The sequence below is a fragment of the Suncus etruscus genome, chromosome 5 (assembly GCF_024139225.1).
Source record: "Suncus etruscus isolate mSunEtr1 chromosome 5, mSunEtr1.pri.cur, whole genome shotgun sequence".
NCBI classification, from domain to species: Eukaryota; Metazoa; Chordata; class Mammalia; order Eulipotyphla; family Soricidae; genus Suncus; species Suncus etruscus.
In genome coordinates this window covers 15,753,292-15,778,551 of record NC_064852.1, presented here as the reverse complement: position 1 = coordinate 15,778,551, position 25,260 = coordinate 15,753,292, and the positions used below count along the sequence as shown (strand labels likewise).

The window sequence follows — 25,260 nt, the reverse complement described above, 5'->3', positions numbered from 1 at the left end:
TGCTTAAATAAAGATATTATTAAGAAAAATAGGGGCCGGCGAGGTGGCGCTAGAGGCAAGGTGTCTGCCTTGCAAGCGCTAGCCAAGGAAAGGACTACGGTTCGATCCCCCGGCGTCCATATGGTCCCCCCAAGCCAGGGGCAATTTCTGAGCGAGCAGCCAGGAGTAACCCCTGAGCATCTAACGGGTGTGGCCTGAAATACCAAAAAAAAGAAAAAAAGAAAAATAACCACAGGGGCCAGAGAGATAGCATGGAGGTAGGGCATTTGCCTTGCATGCAGAAGGACAGTGGTTCAAATCCTGGCATCTCAGATGGTCCCCTGAGCCTGTCAGGAGCAGATTTCTGAGCGTAGAGCCAGGAGTAACCCCTGAACGTTGCCAGGTGTGATCCAAAAACCAAAAAGTAAATAAATAACCACAGCATTCTACTATGAAATACCAACTCCAGGACTAGAGCAATAGCACAGCAGGTAGGGTGTTTGCTTTGCATGCAGCTGACCTGGGTTCGATCCACGGCAGCCCATATGGTCCCCTGAGCTGCATGAAGAGCTCCCTATCTTTCACAATGCCCCCTTTTTTTTTGGCCACACCCGGTGGTACTCAAGGGTTACTCCTGGCTGTCTGCTCAGAAATAGCTCCTGGCAGGCACGGGGGACCATATGGGACACCGGGATTCGAACCAACCACCTTGGGTCCTGGATCGGCTGCTTGCCAGGCAAACACCGCTGTGCTATCTCTCCAGGCCCCACAATGCCCATTTTAAAGAAGAAGAAACAACTGAGTCAGGCCTGGAGAGGCAGAGCCCTTGGAGACTGCCTGCCTGGTCTGGGGGCTGAACCTGCCTGGTGTGGTAGTGATGCAGAGGAACAGGCCAACCCCAACCCCTGGAGGCTGTCACGATGCCCAACATTTGGGCAGTGATAAGACAGTGCCCAGACCACCAGTATCGGGGGGCCTGATCCCTACCGCCCTGCTTGTCTCAAGGACTGTGGGCCTCGATAATCTCTGAGTGGCAGATAATGCCCAACACAGGGCGTGTGCTTTCGTGACCATTGTCATTAGTTCAGGCTTGAGGGTGATAGAGGAAAAAAATAAGGGGTCCTAGTGCCAGCTCATTGTGCTGTGTCTTGGGGCCACCTTGAAGTGAACATGGGGCCCCTAGCACCATTCCTTGAGTTTGGGCAAGACAGAGAAAGGAGCCCCTCCCTTAGGCATGGGCCCATGGGAGGCAGTTGTGTTGGTCATAATCTGGGCCCCAGGTGCCAAGGACTGCCCCAGGGAGGGATTCTGGTAGTTTTGGAGGTAACCAGGCTTCCTAGAGGAAGCCACAGACAGAAGGAACAGCCTTGAGGGAAAGGTTGGCTAGTGAAAAGCTCTGAGGAGCTGAGGGGTTGCTGCTGGGTCAGAGGCTTAGGAGATGGGGACAACATCCTCCCAGCCACAGATCAGTTCTGGGTCCTGATCCTGGGCGCAGTGATGGGGTGTTTCTGGCCACTGAAGTTCGGGTGCTGGGATCACTTCTGTACCTCCCAGATTATTCTGACCTTGAAGCTTCCAGTTTGAGCCCCAAAGATGAGCTGGGCATTCCCAGGGCAGAGCTTTGTCCTGCCCTTGGCCAGGATCTTGTATGGTACTTTCCATTTAAGGGGTCTCCTCACCATTCTCCACAGATGCATATTCCCCACAGATGCATATTTTGGGGTCCCTCCCCAGCCATCTTCAGGGGGACCTTGGGGTTCCTTCCAGCAAATCCTGGCCTGGAAGGAGAGGCCTGAAGGTTTGTTTTCAGGTCAGCAGCGCTGGATGCCACTGGAAGTGCTGGGAGAATGCAGTGACAAGGGCCACCCTGGGACCGCTATATGCATTTCAGTCCTTTGATTTTTGTTCATTTGTTTGTTTGGAGGGGTCATATTTGATGGTACTCAGGGATTACGTCTGGTTCTTCACTCAGGAATTACTCTTGGCAGGGCTCAGGGGACCAGACGGGATGCCGGGGATTGAACCCAAGTTAACCTTGTACAAAGCAAGTGCCCTACCTGCTGTGCTATTGCTCTGGCCCCAACACTCCAACCCTTTAAGCCACCCTATCCCTTGGAGACATTTCTTAGGTTCTGGGACTTACTGAAAAAAAAAAAACACACACACACACAAAAACGAAAAACCAAAATCTGACCAGGGTGAGCATATTCCTGAATCAGTTAAACACACTAATGAATATATGCATGCATGGATGATTGAATGACCAAATGCATAAATGCACACACAAATAAATGTTTGCACGCACAAATGCATGTGTGAATGAGTCCATACTTGAATGAACTCATGGAGAAGGAGTAAGGAATGCACATATTGCTATATAATCCTTCCCCTGGAACACAGGCTCTGAACTGAACTTGGTGTCGAGCACCATGGCCTGCGCCACATCCCTGTGCTATGGAAAGGGATATGGAGAAGGTTCCAGAAGTAAGCTCTATGGGGCCAGAGAGATAGCACAGCAGTAGCGTGTTGGCCTAACATGCGGCCAACCCAGGATGGACCCAGGTTCAATCCTTGGTGTCCTAAATGGTCCTCCAAGCCTGCCAGGAGTAAGTCCTGAGTGCTGCTGGTGTGACCCAAAGAAAGAAAGAAACAAAAAGAATTGAGTTCAAAGGTGGGGGGGGGCATGAGAGTCCAGGGCCCTGCATAGCATAGGCTGCCTGGAGTAGCGATGTGGCCCCTGGTGACCACTTTTTCTCTCACCCCAAGTATCACTCCAAGACACTCTTTTTTTTTTTTTTTCGGACCACACCTGTTTGATGCTCAAGGGTTACTTCTGGCTAAGCGCTCAGAAATCGCCCCTGGCTTGGGGGGACCATATGGGACGCCGGGGGATCAAACCGCGGTCCTTCCTTGGCTAGCGCTTGCAAGGCAGACACCTTACCTCTAGTGCCACCTCACCGCCCCCCCAAGACACTCTTGCTTTTCTGCACATCTTCCTCAGAGGTCGGGCACCAAGGTTGGGGCTGTGGTTCCATTTTCTTTTTTTGCTTGTTTGTTTGTTTGTTTGGGGGGCACACCCAGCAGCGTTCAGGGGTTACTCCTGGCATTGTGCTTAGAGATCACTCCTGGGGCCCGGAGAGATAGCACAGCGGCGTTTGCCTTGCAAGCAGCCGATCCAGGACCAAAGGTGGTTGGTTCGAATCCCAGTGTCCCATATGGTCCCCCGTGCCTGCCAGGAGCTATTTCTGAGCAGACAGCCAGGAGTAACCCCTGAGCATCGCCAGGTGTGGCCCCCCCCCCAAAAAAAAAAACAAAACAAAACATACAAAAAAAAAGAAATCACTCCTGGCAGGCTTGGGGGAACATATGGAATGCTGAGGATCGAATCCAGGTTGGCTGTGTGCAAGGCAAATGCCCTCCCCACTGTGCTATCACTCCAACCCCTGTGGGTCCATTTTCTAAGGGGGCAGAGACAGTCTAGTCAGAAGAAAGATTCTCACATGCATATTAACATACACCAAACACGCTTATGCACATATATGCGCATGCATACACATTCTCTGCCCCTTCTCCATCAGATTCCTCTACTCAGACTTCTCATGAACCATCCCTGGCTCAGTGCTGGGCTTACTCCCAGTAGTCCTCAGGAGCAACTGGGATCCCGGGGCTCCCTCAGGCCTTGCCTGTGCTTCGAACCTTTGAGACATTTCCCCATCCTGGGCTCCACTTCTTCTGCACTTTCTTCTTTTTTTTCATTTGTTTGTATGTTTTGGGGCCACACTCAGTAGTACTCAGAGATACTCCTGGCTCTGCTTTCAGGGATCACTCCTGGCAGTGCTCAGGGGACCATATTGGATACTGGAAATTGAACCCAAGTCGGCCACATGCAAAGCAAATGTCTTCCCTGCTGTGCTATCACTCCAGACTTATACATGTATGGACCTAGGTTCCGGTTCTTTTATTTTTGTTTGTTTATTTGTTTGTTTGTTTGGTTTTTTAGGGCCACATCCAGTGACACTCAGGGGTTACTCATGGCTATGCGCTCAGAAATAGCTCCTGGCTTGGGGGACCATATGGGAAGCCAGGGGATCAAACCGCTGTCCATCCTAGGCTAGTGCATGCAAGGCAGATAGATGCCTTACCGCTTGCACCACTGCTCCAGCCCTGGTTCCAGTTCTTATAAGTTCTCTCAGCCTGGGCCTGGAGAGAGAGCACAGCGCTGTTTGCCTTGCAAGCAGCTGATCCAGGACCAAAGGTGGTTGGTTCGAATCCCGGTGTCCCATATGGTCCCCCGTGCCTGCCAGGAGCTATTTCTGAGCAGACAGCCAGGAGTAACCCCTGAGCAATGCCGGGTGTGGCCCAAAAAACAAAACAAACAAACAAACAAAACAAACAAACAAACAAAAAAAAAGTTCTCTCAGCCAGGCCTGCTCTGTGTTGCTCCTGTGCTGGCTCTGATAGAGACAGAGAAGGCAGAGCTGATGGGAGGGGGGTGGTGCATGGTAGGCAGGGCATGGGGGGTGCCCTAGAGACTTCAAGGGTCAGGCTGCAGGATCCAAAATCTGGAGGCAAGAACCAATGCTGAGCTGGGCTCAGCCCCTCTCCTGGCCTCCCTGTTGGAGACCTTGGCCCCGGCCTTCCCAGCCTGGCCTCTGAGGCCTGGTTTCCTGTGTGGGTGGCAACTGAGCACTGGCTGAGAGAGGTGGGGGGAGAGAGTGCGTGTGCGAGCCAGGGAGGTCGGGGTAGGAGCAGGGGGCCGCCAGGCAGGGGCTCCATATCTGTGCCCCAAAGGGCAGGCTGGAGTCTGGATTCCGGGAGGCAGCGGGGTTACATCCTGACCCACAGAGACAGGAAACTGGTCTGGTGTCTCAGCGATTCCCAGCAGACAGCTCCGCGGCACCTCTAGCTGTCCTTCTGGCTGGCCCTAAGTCCGGAGCAGTCGCTGATTCACTCATTTCTGGGCAGCTTTGGGGAACCAAGAAGCCCCACCCAGTAGTCCTGACTCACCCTGAGATGAGAGAAAGGGACAGGCGAGGTTGCTCACAGCAACAGGGAGGTCGGAGGGGCACTGGGAACCCCCGCCCCCCCCCCCCAGATCATCCTGGGAGCTGTCCAGCTGCAGAATTTGGGGCTTCTCACTGTTCCTTTTTTGGTTACGACTCTCAATTTGGGATGAGGGTCTGCCAGTGTGAGTGCTGAGTCCCCCAGAACCTGCTCCTCGGCTTTGACACATGTGTGCTCTAAGTCTTGGGGACTCCCAGCCCAAATGCAGTCAAGCCTCCTGCCTGGAGTTCTGATTGCACCCCCTCAAGCCATGGGGCTTGCACTGAGGGCCTCCACTGGGGAGACATCAATTTAGGGGAGATTAGGGTGATTCTTTAGGGTTGGGGCATGGCAGAGTTTTAGGCACCTGAGTTGAAGAGAAGGGAGGAAGGGAAGCTAGATGTGTTCTTATCCCAGGCCTGCATGTAGGGGCTGGCCTGGTGTAGGGCCAAGGATTTGAGGGTCCAACAGACTGCACAGGAACTACATCTGCTCTCACCACTGTGCTCAGGGGTTCAGCACAGTGTCAGTCTGAACAAATATGGGTGGATGAATGGCTAGTGGAAGGACAGGTGGATGAGAGCTAGGAGGAAGGACAGATGAATGGGTGGGTTGGGTAGATGGATAATGAATGGATGGTTAAGGAAAGGGTAGATGAATGGGTGGATGAATAGATGGATGGAAGGAAGGAAAAAAGCAGATATTTACTATATAATATTTATATATAATATTTTATATCATTTTATATTATATTATTAGATTATAATTATATAATATTTATATATTATACCTGCTTATAAACATACCTGCATCTGTTCATTGGTACCCCTAGAGGTGCCTTTTGAGGTGTTAGCCTATAGAGGTAAACTATACTTTTGTTTTGTTTTGTTTTGTTTTGTTTTGGGGCCACACCCGGTGATGCTCAGGGGTTACTCCTGGCTATGAGCTCAGAAATCGCTCCTGGCTTGGGGGACCATATGGGATGCTGGGGGATTGAACTGCTGCCCGAGCTAGGTTAGCCACATGCAAGACAAACCTCCTACCGCTGCGCCACTGCTCTGGCCCCAAAATTATACCTTCTTTCTGTCTCTGTTGGACAACTTCCCACCCCCTGCTGTGTCCAGCATGGTCTTCTCTGTCTGGAGGCTACCACACCCAGATACAAAGCACCAGGCCTCACAGGGCAGGCTGGGATCCTAGGGGACATAACCACAGCATCAGCTTCCCCCCCCCCCACCTCCCCGTATACAGGCACATGGGGAGATGAAGGATGAAAGAGAGGGGCCATTCATGGAGGCCTGTCCTAGCTCTAGTCAACCCCTATCCAGCTCGATTACTCTTACCCTCTGAAGGAGAGGCAAGGAAAGCCTCAGAAGGAACAAAGGGGTGAAGACCACCTCACTCAATTCTTTAACCTCTCTCCTGAGTCTTAGCCAACCTGGTCCTCACAGGTCTGTGAAATAAGCATGGGGTGGTTGGTCCTATTTTACAGATCAAGAAACTGGGGCCACAAAAGGAGAAGAGACTGCGGGGGCATCAGGAGTAATGACAGACCCTGCATTTAGTATCATGTCAGCCTGGCTGGAGACAATCCCCCCCCCAGCCTGACCCACCATCCTGCTTGCTTGCAGGTACCACCCAAGTCAGCCAGGGTGGGCCAGGGCACGGCTGGCTCCAGGAGGGAGGGGGTACGGCAGCCCCGCGGCTCCACTCCTAGAAGAATTGCTGGAAGCGACTTTCTATAAGTGGCCACTGGTACTCAGGGCTCCTCACCAAAATCCCCTTCCCGCCACTACATTGGGCCAACAATGGCATCTGTGGGGACACGGGACAGAAATAGCAACTGGGTGTCCCGCCCACTGGCCCACCAAGGGCCCTGGTGGCGGGGTTAGGGGGTCAGGGGCTGCCCGGCTGCCCCAGGTTCTCAGAATTCCCAGGGTGCCTTGGACAGAAGGAGGGGTGTGTATGTGTGTGTGTGTGTGTGTGTGTGTGTGTGTGTGTGTGTGTGTGTGTGTGAGTGGGGAGGGGCAGCGTCTGCTTTGCTCTGGGACTGGGCAGGAGGGGGCAGGAAGGCCACATGCGTGTGAGGGGCCTACCGGGTAAGGCAATGAGTGAGTCAGGGCCAGGGATGGCCGTGTTTGCTGTGGAAACTGTGACTTGGCTTTGCTGGTAACCAGCAGGCCGCCCCAGAGAGGGCTGGGAAATCAGAGACACCCCCCTCAGCCCCCTACTCTATACTGGCTGCAGGCCCTAGCCCCCAACCCTGCAGATGACCAGGGGTGGGCTCAGTCTCCTGAGGGTCTCTCTTTCTGATCCACACGCCCTACCCCACATGGTCAGACTTGACCTCTGAAACTCCCAACTCAAATGGGAACAGAGAGGTGACAAGATCTCTCTGCTCCCAGTTTCTGTCATCTGCAGTGCTCTGGGCCTGATCGTAGGTGAATCTGCTGAAAGGCAGAGGTTGAGATTCCTGGCTCACTGCACCCCATCCATGCATCCCATCCATAGCCCCCCCACTGGCCATGTGTGGGGCCCCAGGTTACTCTCTCTGGGACAGGGAGTTGCTGGGTGTGCAACAGGGTTCAGAAGAGAACTGTAACTGGGAGTGATAGTACTACAAGGAAGGCGTCTGCTTTGCACACGACCAACCCAAGTTCAATTACTGGTACCCCAAATGTTACCGTGATCCCTAAACACAGAGCCAAGAGGCATCCCCAAGCACTGCACGTTATCACTCAAGAAAAGAGGAAAAGGAAAACTTTAATCAAGGGCCTAAGAGAGAGAGCTTAGAGCCAGAACTCATGCTATGACCTAAACCACCCCCTCACCCCCCATAAATCAAAAGAGAGAGAGATCATGGAGATAGGGTGTTTGCCTTGCATGCAGAATGATGGTAGTTAGAATCCCAGCATCCCATATGATACCCCGAGCCTACCAGGAGCGATTTCTGAGAATAGAGACAGGAGTAACCCCTGAGCGCTGCCAGGTGTGACCCAAAAACAAAACGAAACTGTAATTAATTTAGGGGCAGGAGAGATAGTACAGAAAGTATAGGGTGCTTGCCTTCACACAGTTGACCCAGGTTTGATCCTTGATATCCTACTTGGTTCCCCAAATACCACCAGGAGTAAACTTGAGAACCGAGTCAGGAGTTTGCTCTGAGTAAGTACAGCTGAGTATGATCTAAAAACCAAACCAGGGGCTGGAGTGATAGCACAGTAGGATGTTTGCCTTGCACGGGGCCGATCTGAGATGGACCCGGGTTCGATCCCCGGTATCCCATATGGTCCTACGAGCCTGCCAGGAGCAATTTCTAAGGATAGAGTCAGGAGTAACCCCTGAGTGCTGTCAGGTGTGACCCCCCCAAAAAAAGTAAGTTTATACTAACGTACATGTAAAGTATATCACTCTTATAAACTGGTATTAAATAATGACTCAAAAATAAATAACTTTAATTGGTGCCTAAAAATTTTTTTAAAGACAGAGAAAACAGTGGAAAATGAACTTACAAATGTTTTGCTTGGTTTTCTTTTTTGTTTGTTTTAAAGAGCAAAGTGACCAACAAGGAGCCGGCATGGTGTCATTATTGAGAACGGAAATATTTCCGTACGGATTTTTCCAGCAGCTCCGGCACTCCGGCTTGGTGACATCAGTTGGGGAAATGGCCAGGAGATAATTAGAAGTGAAATCCAAAACTTTCCATCAATGTCCTCAACTTGAAATAGCCTGGGCCAGAGTGATAGCACAGTGGGGAGGGTGTTGGCCTTGCACACAGCCAACCTGAGTTTGTCGGTCAACATCCCATTTGGTCCTCCTGAGTACTGCTTCGAGTGATCCCTGAGTGCAGAGCCAGGAGTAAGCTCTGAGCACTCCAGGGTGTGGCCCCCAAAGGAAACAAAGAGACCAAAATAAATAAATAAATAAATAACCATCTCCTTTTTGAAAACTCGTCTGTGCTCTGTCCCTCAATGAAGACTGCCCAGTCTGGACAGTATGTATACACCTTTGTCTCAAGTGGGAGACAGAGACAGAGCTCTGAGATGCCCCCGTTCTCCCCATCCCCTGAAACTGGAAATCTGCCCACTGCTTCTTGCAGCAGAGGCAGTCAATGGCAGAGTCCTGGGTCTCAGGAAGAAGGAGGGACAGAAATGACAGCAGACCAGGAAGATGCTCAGCAAGCCGAGCTTGGGCTCTGCATGCAGGAAGCCTGGGTTATGTTCCAGGCATCTCACATGGTTCTCTGAACTGTCGTAAACACAGACAGTGCCAGGATGGTCCCTGAATACCAGCGGGGACAGCCCCCAAACCAGAAACCAAAAATGGCATCTGGTTAGTATAGTTAATGCTGTCCTGTGGCATGGTCTTGTTGGAGACACTGCACCATGGGGAAAGAATTCATATTCCTCCACATACACAACACACATAACACACACACACACACACACACACACACACACTCACAGACACCTCGGCTCCTCATGAGTAGCATCTACTTCTCAGGGCTGTGTCATTCAATAATGCCTTCAACACTGTCCTAGGCCACGGCTGTCTCCCTACCAGATATGTGTAGGGTTCTGGCACCAAAGCCCCTCAATGAGGTTGATGCAAGGGTGGATTAGGGTAAGGGTCTCTTCCAGCCCAAAGCCTTAGAGGCTGGACTCTGGAAAAGGGGGGAAGACTGCAAGCCACAGACGCTGCAGGGAAGTCTGGTCAGAGCAATAGACTTTGTTTATTGAAGGTAGAGAAAAGGCTTTTAAGGGCAAACTTTACGCAGGAAACAATGTGGGTAATACAGCTTAGACATTACAGCAACAAGATGGTATGTGAAGACAACAGTCACAAGGTACATGGCATCATTGATTTGAATGGTATGCAAACATAGCGGTTACAATACCCATGGCATCATTAAATCAGGAAGTATGTAAAGATAGCATAACAGCCAGAGCGGTGGCGCAAGCGGTAAGGCATCTGCCTTGCCCAAGCCAGCCTAGGACAGACCATGGTTCCCCCAGCATCCCATATGGTCCCCCAAGCCAGGAGCTATTTCTGAGTTCAGGGTAACCCCTGAGGGACTTTATTTTATATTCAAGTCCAGGTTGCAGAAATCCCCTTATTTCCCAACCTCTCTCCCCAAAGGTATGACCTGTTATTATTGCTGTTTTGGTTGTTTTTTTTATTTGTTTATTTGTTTTGGGGTTTTGTTTTTGTTGGTTTTTTTGGGGGGTTCCACACCTGGCAGTGCTTAGGGATTGTTTTTGGCTCGCACTCAATCATTACTCCTACCAGTGCTCAGGGAACCAGATGGGATGTTGAGAATTGAACCCAGGCCGACCACATCCAAGGCAAACGCTCCACCCACTGTGCTATTGCTCTGGCCCTGGATGCATTTTGTTGTTTTGTTGTTGTTTGTTTGTTTTACTTTGGGGCCTCACCTGGAGCTATTCAGACTACTAGCTCTGTGCTTACTCCTGGTGTTGCTCAGGGATCTATCTTTGATGCTGCAGATTGTACCCAGGTAGACCGTGTTTGAAGTCCTTTGCCCACTGTAATGTCTCAGGTTCCCTTTGTTGCAATATTGTCCTAAAAGCAATCTAAATGCAAACCTACAAATTTTCATGCATGGGCTGGGAGAGGCCACAAAGGGATGTCTCTAATGCTTGGCATGTTAGAACCTCAGGTTTGATCCCCAGCTCTGTGTAGTCCCTGAGTGGCCCCTAAATATCAAGCCAGTGGACACCGAACACTGTCGGGTGTGGTTCCTGAGCAAACAATGTGGTAGAGAATGCTCAAGATTCCATTTGTTTATAAAGTGTCAGCTCTTGGGGCCAGACCAATTCATACATTGGGGAGGATGTTTGCCTTGCACAAGGCTGATCAGGACTCAATCTCCAGCATCCTATAGGGTCCCCCAACCCCCTATGGATTGTGCCCTGAGTGTAGACCCAAGAGTCAGCCCTGAGCACCACTGAGTGTAGCCCTAAACCAAAATTTTTTTTTTTTTTTAGTTTTTGGGCCACACCCAGCGTTGCTCAGGGGTTACTCCTGGCTGTCTGCTCAGAAATAGCTCCTGGCAGGCACGGGGGACCATATGGGACACCGGATTTGAACCAACCACCTTTGGTCCTGGATCGGCTGCTTGCAAGGCAAACGCCGCTGTGCTATCTCTCCGGGCCCTAAACCAAAACTTTTAAATAAAAAAAAAAAAAAGCTTCAACTCTTTTCTGTTTTTTTTTTTGTTTTTTTTTTTTTGTTTGTTTTTGGGTCACACCCGGCGGTGCTCAGGGGTCACTCCTGGCTCTATGCTCAGAAAGAGCTCCTGGCAGGCACGGGGGACCATATGGGACACCGGGATTCGAACCAACCACCTTTGGTCCTGGATCAGCTGTTTGCAAGGCAAATGCAGCTGTATGATCTCTCCGTTCAACTCTTTTCTAATTTATAAATATTTTCTTAGAGGAGCCGGAGAGATAGCATAGCAATAAGACATTTGCCTTGCATGCAGCCAACCTAGGACTGACCTGGGTTTGATCCCTGGCATCTCATAATCCCATATGGTCCCCTGAGCCTGTCAGGAACGATTCCTGCCTGAGCTCAGAGCCAGGAGTAATCCCTGAGTGACGCCGGGTGTGACCCAAAAAACAAACCAAGAAAATGCTCTTAGAGAGGACCAGAGGATAGTACAGTAGTTCAGCAGTTGTCTTTTAGGCAGCCAACCTAGATTGATCCCCAAAACCACATCTTATCCTCTGAGTACTACCAGAAATGATCTCCAACTATGCCAGGTATAGCCCAACCCCCTGAAAAAATTTATATGTGTATTAATGTACATTTTTAGACAGTGGCAAATAATTGTATTGGATCCACAAAAATACAGAAGCTCGGGCTGGAGCAATAGCACAGCTGGTAGGGTGTTTGCCTTGCATATAGCTAACCCAAGTTTGACCTTCATAACCCTATATGGTCCCTAGAGCCTGACAGGAGTGATTTTGTTTTTGTTTTTGTTTTTTGGTTTTTAGGTCACACCTGGCAGCGCTCAGAGGTTACTCCTGGCTCTATGCTCTGAAATCGCTCCTGGCAGGTTCGGGAACCATATGGGATGCCGGGATTCGAACCACCGACCTTCTGCATGAAAGGCAAACGCCTTACCTCCATGTTATCTCTCCAGCCCCAGGAGTGATTTCTAAGATCAGAGCCAGGAGTAATGCCTGAGCACTGCCGGGTGTAGCTCTAAAAGAAAACAAAACAGACATTTCCGTATTTTAGGAAAATAAGTGGAAAAGGGGAGGTAGGCGCCTCGATGCTGGGGTCTGAGACGGGGCATGGAGCAGTCCATGCTATCCAGATACAGTCAGGCACCCAGCAGGAGCCCAGGAAGTACTGGATTTCTGGTGCTCCCAGAGGCCAGGCTTCGTGCCCTCTCTTTCCCTGACCCCTACTGACCTTCTCCCCATTCTCTTTGGATCCCTTGGGGAGCGATCCTCCCTCATTCATTCAACAGGTAGAGTCTGTCTGTTATGGGCCTGCAGAAGGGGAGGGACCTGTGGCGAAGAAGAGCTGCACAGCCTATGGCCACCTGACAGGCCCATGCATCATCCCGTCTCCCCTCAGGAGGTGTCAGAACTGGAGCTGACAGTCCAAGCACCGAAACAAGAAGACCCTACTCCCCGAGAGGTGCTCCTGGTGCTCAGCGTGACGAAATCTGTCCTTCTGCGTCTTCACACCCAAGGGACCTCACTCCGCCTGGCCTCGGTGAGTATGGCTGACCTAGAAGCCCAACTCTGTAGATTTTGGCTCCCTGTGTGGTCCCCCAGAGCCCTCCTGGTGGGGTCTTGGGCAGGGAGGATCCCAGGGCAGCAGACTTTCAGGTCTACAAGGGCCAGAGCAATAGGACAATGGGGAGGGCCCTTGCCTTGCACACTGCTGACTGGTTCAATCCCCGGCATCCCGTATGGTCCCCTGAGCCCTGTCAGGAGTGATTTCTGAATGCAGAGTCAGGAATCAAGCCTGAGCACCTGTGAGTGTGACCCCAAAACAAACAAGAGTCCACAGCAGATAGAGGTGGGTTTGGGGGCCCAGCAGCCCTGCTGACTCCTGACTCCTCACTCATGGCCAGAGGAGGAGATCCAAGACAGTTCCACAGTTACCTTGTCATTGTGATCAAATACTTTACTGAGGAAAGGAGCAGTGGAATCCAGAGAGGATGGACCTTAGAGTGGGCAGCAGGAGTGGGGCCCACATTATTTGGTCTCAAGTCTTTGCCGAATTTGTGGATTTGCATGATGGATAATGGGATAATTTTTTTTTATTTATTTTTTTGGTTTTTGGGTCACACCCGGCAGCACTCAGAGGTCACTCCTGGCTCTACACTCAGAAATCGCTCCTGGCAGGCTCAGGGGACCATATGGGATGCCAGGATTCGAACCACCGTCCTTCTGCATCTAAGGCAAACACCTTACCTCTGTGCTATCTCTCCGGCCCCGCAATGGAATAATCTTAAAAATAAGGGCCTGCAGGGCCGGAAAGGTGGCGCTAGAGGTAAGGTGTCTGCCTTGCAAGCACTAGCGTAGGACAAACCGCGGTTCGATCCCCCGGTGTCCCATATGGTCCCCCAAGCCAGGGGCGATTTCTGAGCGCATAGCAGGAGTTTCTGAGCACATAGCCAGGAGTAACCCCTGAGCGTCAAACGGGTGTGGCCCAAAAACCAAAAAAAAAAAATAAAATAAAATAAAATAAGGGCCTGAGCGGCCAGAGCGATAGCATAGCATGCAGTGGAAAGGCGTTTGCCTTAGACGAAGAAGGACGGTGGTTCGAATTCCGGCATCCCATATGGTCCCCAGAGCCTGCCAGGAGCAATTTCTGAGCGTAGAGTCAGGAGTAACCCCTGAGCACTGCAGGGTGTGACCCAAAAAACGAACAAACAAACAAACAAAAAACAAAAAGAATCTTTAGGCTCAGGGGCTGGAGTGGTGGCGTAAGCAGTAAGGCATCTGCCTTGCTGGCACTCACCTAGGACGGAGCTCAGTTTGATGCCCCGGTGTCCCTTATGGTCCCTCAAGCCAGGAGCAATTTCTTTCTTTTTTTCTTTTTTTTCCTGGAGCAATTTCTGAGCGCATAGTCAGGAATAACCCCTGAGTGACACTGGGTGTGGCCCAAAAAACAAAAAAAGAAAAAAAAAGAATCTTCAGACTGGGGATGCAAGGGCAGAAGTAATAGGGGCAATAACTGGTGCTAACTTGGAGACTCGAGGGCCCCCTCCAGAGAACACATAACCTGTCTAGAGTGTGTGCCAGACCTGGGGCTCTACTGTTGACAAGCACCTTGCCCTGTCCTGGGATGTTCGGGTTTTCCTGTTATGGGCCCTCTGCATGGATGCTGCTGCTGAGGGTGCAGTGGAGTTCCTTGCACCCCGCAGTCACCCCCACCTCTGGTTGGACAAGAGCCCCATCCCTTCTGTCATGAGGTCAGCAGGCCATATTCCCACTACCCATCCCTTTGGCCACCTGGTTAAAGTTCAGCCCCAAGCCAGATGCTGCCCCCATTGGGAAGTCCTACTGGATATCTTAGCCTGCAGCTCCCAGTGTGATGTTCCTGGCCCTGGAGAGGGGACTCAGACATTTCCACCAGGACCTCTTTTTGTTATGTTTTGTTTTATTTTGGGGTCACACCCAGGGCACTCAAGGGTTACTGTGTTCAGAAATCTTTGTTCAGAAATCACTCCTGGCAGGCTCAGGCGACCATATGGGATGCCAGGATTTGAACCACCATCCATCCTGGGTCAGCTGCATGCAAGGCAAATGCCCACTGTGCTATCTTTCTTTCTTTTTTTTTTTTTTTGGGTCACACCCGGCAGTGCTCAGGGGATACTCCTGGCTCCAGGCTCATAAATTGCTCCTGGCAGGCACGGGGGACCATATGGGACACCGGGATTCGAACCGATGACCTCCTGCATGTGCTATCTTTCTGACACCTCCACCAGAACCTCTTCCTGGAACTCTTCCCCCTGCATTTCCCCCATGAGCCGTGGCCTTGAGGTGGTTAGGGGCAAGGGCTGTTCCCCTTCCAGGTCCACCAAGGGTCCTATCTCTCACCTTTGCTTCATACCAATTAAAATAACCCATCTTCTGCTGTTTCTGAAACCTGAGGCCTAGCTCATTTCTGGATGCTGAGTTTTTCCTGGGGTAGGACCCATCTGTCTACATTACTTATATTAATTCATTTATCCATTCACCCATCCACTTTTTTGTCCATCTGACTGTCCATTCATCTATCCATCCATTTCTTCTTTTTGCCTTTTACCCCTGGGCATACTGTCTTGTGAGGATTTACCCCATGGGTCCAGCAAGGTTCAGGCCATGGCTCACAGACCATTAGGGGGTGCTGAGAACACCATAGTCATAGGAAGTCATTAGGTGTGGGTAATTGGGTGGGGAGGCAGGCCTGACTCTGGGGGCTCCAGACTGATAAGCCTTCAGCCTCAGCGCTCAGCTGCTGAGTGTGACCCTCCACTTGCCCCCTAGGGCCCTCAGGTTATTCTCCAAGACCCCTTAGGAGTCAGTAATACTCCACTGCCGTCCTTACCGTCCCAGAGTGAGCTGCTCAACTGGGCAAATGGCCAGGGCTTCGTGGCCTTGGTGGCCCAGATAAGCGATCCTCGGAGCATCCTTCTCCGGCTGGACCAAGGTCAGTGGTCCGGAACCTCTGTTGGTTCTGGAGGGGTCTGTGGGCCTGGTCTTCGGATGCAGCCACTGAGGCTCTGGGATGAGCCATGACTCCCTCAGTCCATACTGCAATAATTCCTTCATCACTCATGCCAGAGCCACTTAGAACCACACTGCTAGTCTGACCTAGCCGTGATTTATGTCTGTGCCAAGAAGCCCTCTGCTGTCATCTGAGCCAGCCGTGGTAGATGCTTTGTTAAGCTGGGCTGACAGCGCCCCTGGCCTGCTGGGGCTCACTGTGGGGGGAAGCCTGTGTTGATATATGAGACAGGCTGGGCTGGGCAGCAGTAAGTAATGGAAGAGATTCAAGCCTCCCCATGCTCTGAGACTCCTTCCCCACAGTCTCCATTTGGGGTATGGGAGATGGGGGGGGGGTGGTCTGCATGAGCTGCTCAGAGAGGGACTGAGGCGTGCTGATCTCTCCAGCCCCCGGGTCACCTACCACTTGTAAGCCGGAGCTCCACATGGACATGGGCCACACTCTGGAGTGGAAGCCACGCTCTGGGGTCACCGTCCAGAGCTGCCGGTTGGAAGGGGTGTCAGGACACAAGGAGGCACACATCCTGAGGGTCCTGCCTGGACCAGAAGCCAAGTAAGACTGCCTGGCCCCGCCCCATCCAGCCTCAGCTCCGCCCCCAAGGGCCTAAACACACCCCTCTGGGATAAGCCACGCCCGCATGGCAGAAGCCACACCCCAAGTTTGACTCTTTTGTCTGGTAACTCCGCCCATTTCTAATTTGGCCACGCCTCTCCAGCCTCAGCCTTACCCCTTATGGCAAAAGTCACACCCCCAGACTTAAACCACTTTAGATAGCCCCACCCATTTTGGCCTCAACTCCGCCCCTTCAGCCCAGGTCACACCCCATTTGCTCACCCTTTAACCCCCAAGCCCCACTAGCTACCACCCACCCACCCAATCATGTGTCATGTGTCTGTGACCCACCATCCTGCTCCTGCCACTCAGGCCTCAGACAGTGACCGTGAAGGTGGAGCTGAGCTGCCCTTTGGGGGACCCCGACGCCTCCGTGCTCATCCTTCAAGGCCCACCCCATGTGTCCTGGCTCATCGACTCCAACCACAACATGCAGATTTGGGTGAGTCCAGTTGCATGAGAGGTCCAGAGAGCCCTGCACCCGCTTCCCTTGGCCCTCACCCCAGGAGAAATCTCATAGTTCTCACACCAGTATCCCAACCTGGAGACTTTCCATGTGGTGATCCTTGTGACCCCCCACCCTCTCCCTTCTGCACTACCCAATCTTCAGACCACCTTCCTGGCACCTGCATGGGGAAGCCAGCCAGGATCCATTATGGAAGGTCTCTAAGCAAGGGCTAGAGAGACAGCACAGCAGGTAGGGCGCTTGCCTTGCCAACAGCTGACTTGAGTTTGATCCTCACCACCCCATATGATCCTCTGAGCTCTACTAGGGAATTCCTGGGTTTAGAGCCAGAAGGAAGCCCTAAACATTAGTAGGTGGCACCAAAACCAAAATAAATAAAGATAAAGCTGAAAGGTCCCTAACCCAGTCCACAATGTCATTGGAGAGGGAGGAGCGCTTGCTGGAGAAAAGGAAGGGAGGCCCAGCAACAGTAGGAGAGGGGAGAGCAGGCCTGGGGGTGGGACGGCCTCAGCAGGCCCCTGACCTGTGTCACTCCCCATTGCAGACCACAGGCAAATACTCCATCAAGATCTTCCCGGACAAGAGCATCCCTGGCTTCAAACTCCCCGATACACCCCAAGGCCTGTTCCAGGAAGCTCAGAAGCTCAACGCCAGCATTGTGGCCACCTTCGCTGAGCTGCCCCTGGCCACTGAGGTGTCCCTGCTTGCCCACAGCTGCGGTGAGTTCCCATCTCCTTTTCTTCGCCCGCTCTGCCAACAGTGCCGAAGGGGGCCTGGCAAGTGGCATTAGGATAGTGGGCACCCCCACTTCTTGCCTGCTTGCCTCTGGAGGCCTCTTCAGGTGCTCAGACCGACCCCCTCACACAGGTGGCAGGTTGCAGACTACCTCCGCACCTGTCCAGACCACCCTTGCCAAGGAACTTATGTGCAACCAAGAGCTGCTGTTGTCTCTCCTCCAGCCAACATGCACCCAAGACGCCATGACTCTGGTCCTCAAGAAAGAACTCATCGAGGTAAGGGGTCTGGCCTAGATAACCACCTGCTGGCCTCAGCATCTCCACTTGGGATGGGCCTGAGGGAGCTCCAAGTTCCATCCCCAGCACCATGTGGTTTCCTGAGCATTTGGAAAAAGAACACCCCCGGCAAGGTGTTTGGTGCTGAACACTGGCAGGTGTGGCCCCAAAACAAAACCCCCAAGAGAAATAGGGTTAGTAATGGCCCTTCCATCGTGGTAAGAATGAAGCTGGGTCTGTCTGCTATGTGGAGCCAGTCACTGCACCTGTGTGTTGTGCCCAGCGAGAAATGCTGGTGTTTCCCATACCAGGGAAGGAACCCCACTTCATGGACATGGAGCTCCAAGAACTGGGCAGAATTATCCTGAATGTGGGTGAAAGATCAGAAAGGCTGTATTATCCTGAATGTGGGCTGAGCGAGGCCATCATGCGCAATGTGACTGAAGTCAAAGGATTTTAGTATAAAAATAACAAAGACCCCCCCCCCCTCAAAATAACAAAAGCCCAGACTGGAGAGATAATACCTGGGTTAGGTAATTGCCTTGCATATGGCAGACCCTGTTTAGATGTTCAGCACCATATATGGTTCCTTAAGTGCCAGCAGGGATCACTCCTGGACACAAAGACAGAACCAACTCCTGAGTTCTGTGGAGTGTAGCCAGCCATAACCCTCACTACAGTTTTAAAAAAAATGACTTTGGGGGCTGGAGAGATAGCATGGAGGTAGGGCATTTGCCTTACATGCAGAAAGGACAGTGGTTCCAATCCCAGCATCCCATATGGTCTTCCAAGCCTGCCAGGAGTGATTTCTGAGTGTTGAGCCAGGAGTAACCCCTGAGTGCTGCCAGGTGTGACCTAAAAACCAAAAAAAAAAAAAAATTGGGGGGAGGAGACTGGAACAATAGTATGGGGAGTAGGGCACTTGCCTTGCATGAAGATGACCCGGGTTCGATTCTGTGCCCATATGATCTGAGCATCGCCAGAAATAAACCCTGTTCACAGAGCCAGAAATAAACCCTGAGCACTCCTGGGCATGGCCCCCAAACAAACAAAATATATAACTCTTTTTTTGTTTGTTTTGTTTTTGGGCCATACCTGGTGGGCTTAGAGGTTACTCCTGGCCCTTTGCTCAAGGGTCATTACTAGTGGTGGTCCCCAGATGGGATGCTGGGGATCAAACCTGGGTCAACTATATGCAAGGCAAATGCCCTACCAGCTGTGCTATCGGCCCCTATGACTCTTTTTTATAATCTTTTTTTTTTTTTTTTGGCTTTTGCGCCACACCCGGCAGTGCTCAGGGGTTACTCCTGGCTGTCTGCTCAGGAATAGCTCCTGGCAGGCATGGGGGACCATATGGGACACCAAGATTTGAACCAACCACCTTAGGTCCTAGATTGACTGCTTGCAAGGCAAACACCACTGTGCTATCTCTCCGGGCCCATGACTCTTTTTTTTTTTTTTTTTTTTTGTGGTTTTTGGGTCACACCCGGCAGTGCTCAGGGGTTACTCCTGGCTCCATGCTCAGAAATTGCTCCTGGCAGGCACGGGGGACCATATGGGACGCTGGGATTTGAACCGATGACCTCTTGCATGAAAGGCAAACACCTTACCTCCATGCTATCTCTCCAGCCCCCCATGACTCTTTTTTAATGTGAAAAATGAAAAACAAAGTATCAGGTTTCCCACCAAGCACAGTAACTACTTAAATTTTGGTGCTTCTGGAATTTTCGCTGTTTCCTAGATGATAACATAATAGTATCAGATTCTATTATATATGTGTAACATATGTTATTAATATATTAAATATGTCTGTCCCCACCTCATTTAAAATATTAACATGTACTTACAATCATCTAGAGTAAAAATAGTTCAGGTGTTGGTACAGTGGGCAGTAGGGTGTTTGCCTTGCACATGGCCAACCCGGGTTCAATTGCCGGCATCCCAAATGGTCCCCTGAGTCCACCAGGAGTGATTTCTGTAATCTCTGAGCATTGCCAGGTGTGGCACAAATACCAAACAATGTAAAAAGCTATTATTTTAGTAATATGTCATATATTTTATCAATATAATTAGTGCTGCTATTCCAGAATTAACTCTTGCTAGACATTTAGGCTGTTTCTAATTCTGTGATATTACTACTCCATGGAAAATGCCACTGTGTATGAATTTTTCCTTTGTCTAGAAATATTGTCATGAGGTAGATTTCCACTTAGTGAGACTGCTGCGTCCCAGTGAGTGAATGTTCTGGAAGTTTTTTTTTTTGTTTTTTTTTTTTTTGGTTTTTGGGCCACACCCATTGACGCTCAGGGGTTACTCCTGGCTATGCGCTCAGAAGTTGCTCCTGGCTTGGGGGACCATATGGGACACCGGGGGATCGAACCGCGGTCCGTCCAAGGCTAGCGCAGGCAAGGCAGGCACCTTACCTCTTGCGCCACCGCCCGGCCCGTTCTGGAAGTTTTGTTTCCTGATGCCAATCCACTTTCCAACAATGATATTCTAATTTTTTTTTTTTTAGTTTTTGGGTCACACCCGGCGTTGCTCAGGGGTTACTCCTGGCTGTCTGCTCAGAAATAGCTCCTGGCAGGCACAGGGGACCATATGGGACACCGGGATTCGAACCAACCACCTTTGGTCCTGGATCAGCTGCTTGCAAGGCAAACGCCGCTGTGCTATCTCTCCGGGCCTGATATTCTAATTTTTAATGCAGGTTTAGAAAGTCTCTCCCTCTCTCATTATCTTTATTTTTATTTATATTTTTGGAGGGCCACACATAGTGATGCTCAGGGCTTGCAGAACACTATTGGTGGTGCTCAGGGGAAGGTATGGGGTGCTTGAGATTGAACCCAGGTTGACTGTACTTTCTTTCCAGCTCCTGATCATCAATCTTTTATTTGATTTTTGTCTTATTGGGGGGGGGCACCACCCCTGGAGATGCTCAGGAATATTTCCAGCTCTGTACTCAGAAATTACTCTTGGCAGTGCTTGGGCACCATCTTACTTACCTACTGTACTATCCCTCTTGCCCTTTGACCATTTGGGGGGGGGGTTTGGGCCACACCCTGCGGTGCTCAGGGGTTCCTCCTGGCTGTCTGCTCAGAAATAGCTCCTGGCAGGCACGGGGGACCATATGGGACACCGGGATTCGAACCAACCAGCTTTGGTCCTGAATCAGCTGCTTGCAAGGCAAATGCCGCTGTACTATCTCTCCGGGCCCTGACCATCTTTCTTACTGAAATAGTTTCTTGTTTGCTATGAATCTTGTAATGTGAGAAGTAATTTTGTTGTCGTTATTATTGTTTTTAGGCCACACCCAGCGGAGCTCAGGGTTTTTTCATGGCCTTGTATGTGTCATCTCCCACGGGAGGTTGCACCTGTACTCAGAAATTACTCCTGGCAGGTTTGGGGAACCAAATGGGATACTGAGATCAAACTTGAGTCAGCATGTGCAAGGAAACCCCTCCCCATTGTATTATTGCTCTGGTGCCAATCAGTGATATTTTTTTGTTTGTTGTGGGCCAAACCAGAGCTAGTAAGACAAGCCCTTACCTGCTGCACTATATCTCTCCAGCTCCCCAGAACAATTTTTGCTTTTTTTTTCTGTGTGTGAGACATTGATTTGTGAGACATCAAACTTGGAACTTCCGAGTGCAAAGCCCATACTCCCGCCTTCTGAACCATCCATTCCACCCCAAACCCCAACCCAACCTGGCTATATTACTTTTAAGTTTGTTGGATGGTTTTGAGGCTGGAATAATAATAGTCGGCCTTTGGCCTTGCATATGGCCAATGTAGGTTCAATTTCCAGAACCCCATATGGTCTCCTAAGTCAGCTAAGAGAGTAATTCTTGAATGCACAGCCAGGAGTAACTCCTGAGCATTTCCGGGAATGACTCAAAAACAAAACAAATTATTGGATACTTTTAAATATAGCAATGGGGCCGGAGTTGGTAGGGTGTTTGCTTTGCATGCAGCTGACCCAGGTTTGGTCTCCGGCATCCCATATAGTCCCACAAGCACCAATAAAAGTAATTCTTGTTTTTGTTTTTTGGGTCATACCCGGCGCTCAGGGGTTATTTCTGGTTCTGAGCTCAGAAATTGCTCCTGGCAGTTCAGGGGACCATATGGGGTGCCGGGATTCGAAACTCCACCTATCCTGCGTTGACTGCATACAAGGCAAACGCCCTACCACTGTGCTATCTCTCCAGCCCCAGGAGCAATTCTTGAGTGCAGAGCCAAGAGTAACTCCTGAGCATCTATGGCAAAAACAAACAAACAAAAACATGACATCCCAACTGCCTACCTGCTACCCTTCTCCTGTCTACCCCTGCCTCTGCCTGCCAGGTGGAGGAGGCGAGGCAGGGACGAGGTCATTGGCATTACTGCTGCCCACTCAGCAGACTCCTGGATAGGCACCATGCAGTGCAATCCATCTTCTGGGGGACCCCCATTGCTGCTTCAGAGACTGGGCCGCTGCCTGATATACAGACCCAAACTGTCATCTGTAACCAACAGCTCCATGAGAATTTAAAGATTAGGAAGCAGCTTTTGGTTAAAATGCCTCCAATGTGGGGCCAGAGGGGTAGCATAGCAGGTAGGGCATTTGTCCAGCATCCCACATGGTCCCCGAGCCTGTCAGGAGTGATTTCTGAGTGCACAGCCAGGAGTAACATCTGAGTGCCTCTGAGTGAGGCCCAAAGATGAATGAATGAATCAATCAATAAAATGCCTCAAAAATGTCTCCAGAGCCACATGGTTCTGAGTCCATCTGGTGGTAGAGATGGTGGTAGATGTAGGGGTAACCTGGCTATGGGGCTCCCACACCTTGGTGTTCTTCTGGGCCCCTCACACTCAGCCACAGTATCCCCCAGGTTTGTGCTCCTTTGGTTTTGGTGCTCACCGGAGGTTGCCCCATTTTTGTGATGCTCCATCACTAGGGACCTGGGGATGGCAGACAGTAGGGCAGTGCAGTCCATGCTTGGTGCCTGTGAAAACTCAAGGCTCAAACTTGGTGCTTTAAGCGTCCATAAAGTCCTCCAGTTCTAAGTACATGTGTGTGCAGAGAAACACCAAAGTCGGGAGAGGAAGTTCAGTGCACTGAGCTAATGACTTGTATGCAGGAGACCTGGGTTCAATCCATGGTACCACCAGTTCCCCTAGGCAGGAGCATCCCCTGAGCACAGAAACAGGAGTAGCTCCTGAGCACCACTGGGGGACAACCGGAAACAAGAATGAAATAAGAAGCTGACCCCAGGGCCGGAGGGATAGCACAGGGGTAGGGTTTTTGCCTTGCACACCGATGACCTGGGTTCCATCTCCAGCATCCCATATGGTTCCCTGAGCCTGTCAGGAACAATTTATGAGCATAGAGCCAGGAGTAACCCCTGAGTACCATTGGGTGTGGCCCAAAAACAAACAAAAAAAGCTTACCCCAGGACTAGAGTCTGAAGAGATTAGCACTTAACATGGAGCTTGCCAGCCTCTTGCTGATGAGATTGGCCTGTGTGTGTGGTACTTGAGTTTCAAGCTTTGTTGGCATGGGGGTCACCCAAAGCCATTTCTCTTGACCAGACTGATATCTCCAAGGCACTGGAAGCTATAACCGTCAGGAGGGGATAATGGAGCATAGAATGTGAGGTGAACTGGACTCAAGAGTTGCCACCCACAGCCCACTCCACTCTAAGCCCTTGATCTTGAGGATGACTGGGAAATTCCAAGATTTGATCCTTTAGGGGCTGGAGTGGTGGCACAAGCGATAGGGCATCTGCCTTGCATGTGCTAACCTAGAACAGACCGCAGTTCGGTCCCCTGACGTCCCATATGGTCCTCCAAACCAGGAGCAATTTCTAACACTGAGCTTCATCGGATGTGACCTAAAAACAAAACAAAACGGGCCGGGCGGTGGCGCTGGAGGTAAGGTGCCTGCCTTGCCTGCGCTAGCCTAGGACGGACCGCGGTTCGATCCCCCGGTGTCCCATATGGTCCCCCAAGAAGCCAGGAGCAACTTCTGAGCGCATAGCCAGGAGTAACCCCTGAGCGGCACAGGGTGTGGCCCAAAAACCAAAAAACAAAACAAAACAAAACAAAACACATAAAACAAAAAACAAAATTTGATTCTTTGAAGAGGGACATGGCAAACCTCACACACACACACACACACACACACACACACACACACACACACACACACACACATCCCTTTGTATGTTTTCGTCAATAAAGTTTTATTGGCATGGGCCACGCCTCTCAATCTGTACGTTGTCCTGGGTGGCTTTCTGCTTCATTTTGTATGGGAGATGGTTTGGTTCACATCTGGTGGTGCTCAGGGCTGACTCTTGGGTCTGTGTGTAAGGATCAGTGCTGGGGATCGAACCCAGTTCCAGTGCATGCTAAGGAAAGGCAAGTGCCAGACCTGTTGTTCATCTCATCCACCCTATTTGGCTTTTATAGGATGTCTGAGTGGACTGAGAGGCAGTAAAACTGGTAGGGCATTTGCCATGCACGCAATCAACCAGGTTCAATTCCCAGGTACCTGTATGGTCCCCTGAGCACCTCCAGGAATGATTCTTGAGTGAGAAATAAACTTTGACTACTGCCGGATGTGACCTCAAAAAAGGGCGGAAATGTTTTCCAAGCCCACCTCTGTGATTTTGGGGTTGGGTTGACTGGCAGGATATATATGCCCTTAAGAGCAGTTTTTCCTTTTTGATCCACTTGCATCTTTTTTTATTTTTGGTTTTGGGGCCATACCCAGTGGTGCTGACTCCTGTCTCTGCACTCAGGATCATTCCTGGTGGATTCATAGGACCATATGGGGTACCATGAATGGAATCTGGGTTGTCTGTATGCAAAGCAAGAGCCCTACCTGCTGTACTGTCATTCTGACTTGCCCTCCACATTTATTTTATTAGCAAGCACCTTACCTATTGTACTGTTTCTCCAGCCTGTGTTTTGTTTGTTTTGTTTTGGCACCACATCTGGTAATAATCAGGGGTCATCCCTGGTAGTGCTTGGGGTAGGGAAAGGCAATATGGAATGCTGGGATCAAATCCTGCTCAGCCACATGCAAGGCAAGCACTCTACCCTGCTGTACTATTGCTCCAGTACCCCCTGCCGCAGACCACTCAGCCGTTGGAAGGCAACATTCAGGTCCTCCTCAGAAGACAGGTGGGAAAGGGGTCGGCGTAACAAAAGACTCGAAGTCTTGGGTGCTGGAAAGTGGCTAAGAGCTTTGGCTTGAGCCTCAGCTACAGAGCAACTGCTTTTATTTTTCTAGGTTATTTATACATCTAACAGCAGGATACTGGTAAAAAATAAAAAACATCAATTTACAGGTTCCTCATTCCAACAAATATTTAACACATATTAGCAACTTTCTAGGCATGCTGA

General features: G+C 50.7%; 1 protein-coding gene across 1 annotated transcript in view; it reads left to right on the top strand.

Annotated features, from left to right (window-relative positions):
* Window positions 1–25,260, top strand: part of ENG (endoglin) — a 44,890-nt gene that overhangs the window by 12,114 nt on the left and 7,516 nt on the right. Inside the window, exons 3-8 of the mRNA XM_049774150.1 lie at window positions 12,634–12,774; window positions 15,543–15,705; window positions 16,170–16,335; window positions 16,708–16,837; window positions 17,406–17,580; window positions 17,729–17,874. Coding sequence (XP_049630107.1) covers window positions 12,634–12,774; window positions 15,543–15,705; window positions 16,170–16,335; window positions 16,708–16,837; window positions 17,406–17,580; window positions 17,729–17,874 — 921 coding nt within the window. The remainder of the gene's footprint in view (window positions 1–12,633; window positions 12,775–15,542; window positions 15,706–16,169; window positions 16,336–16,707; window positions 16,838–17,405; window positions 17,581–17,728; window positions 17,875–25,260) is intronic.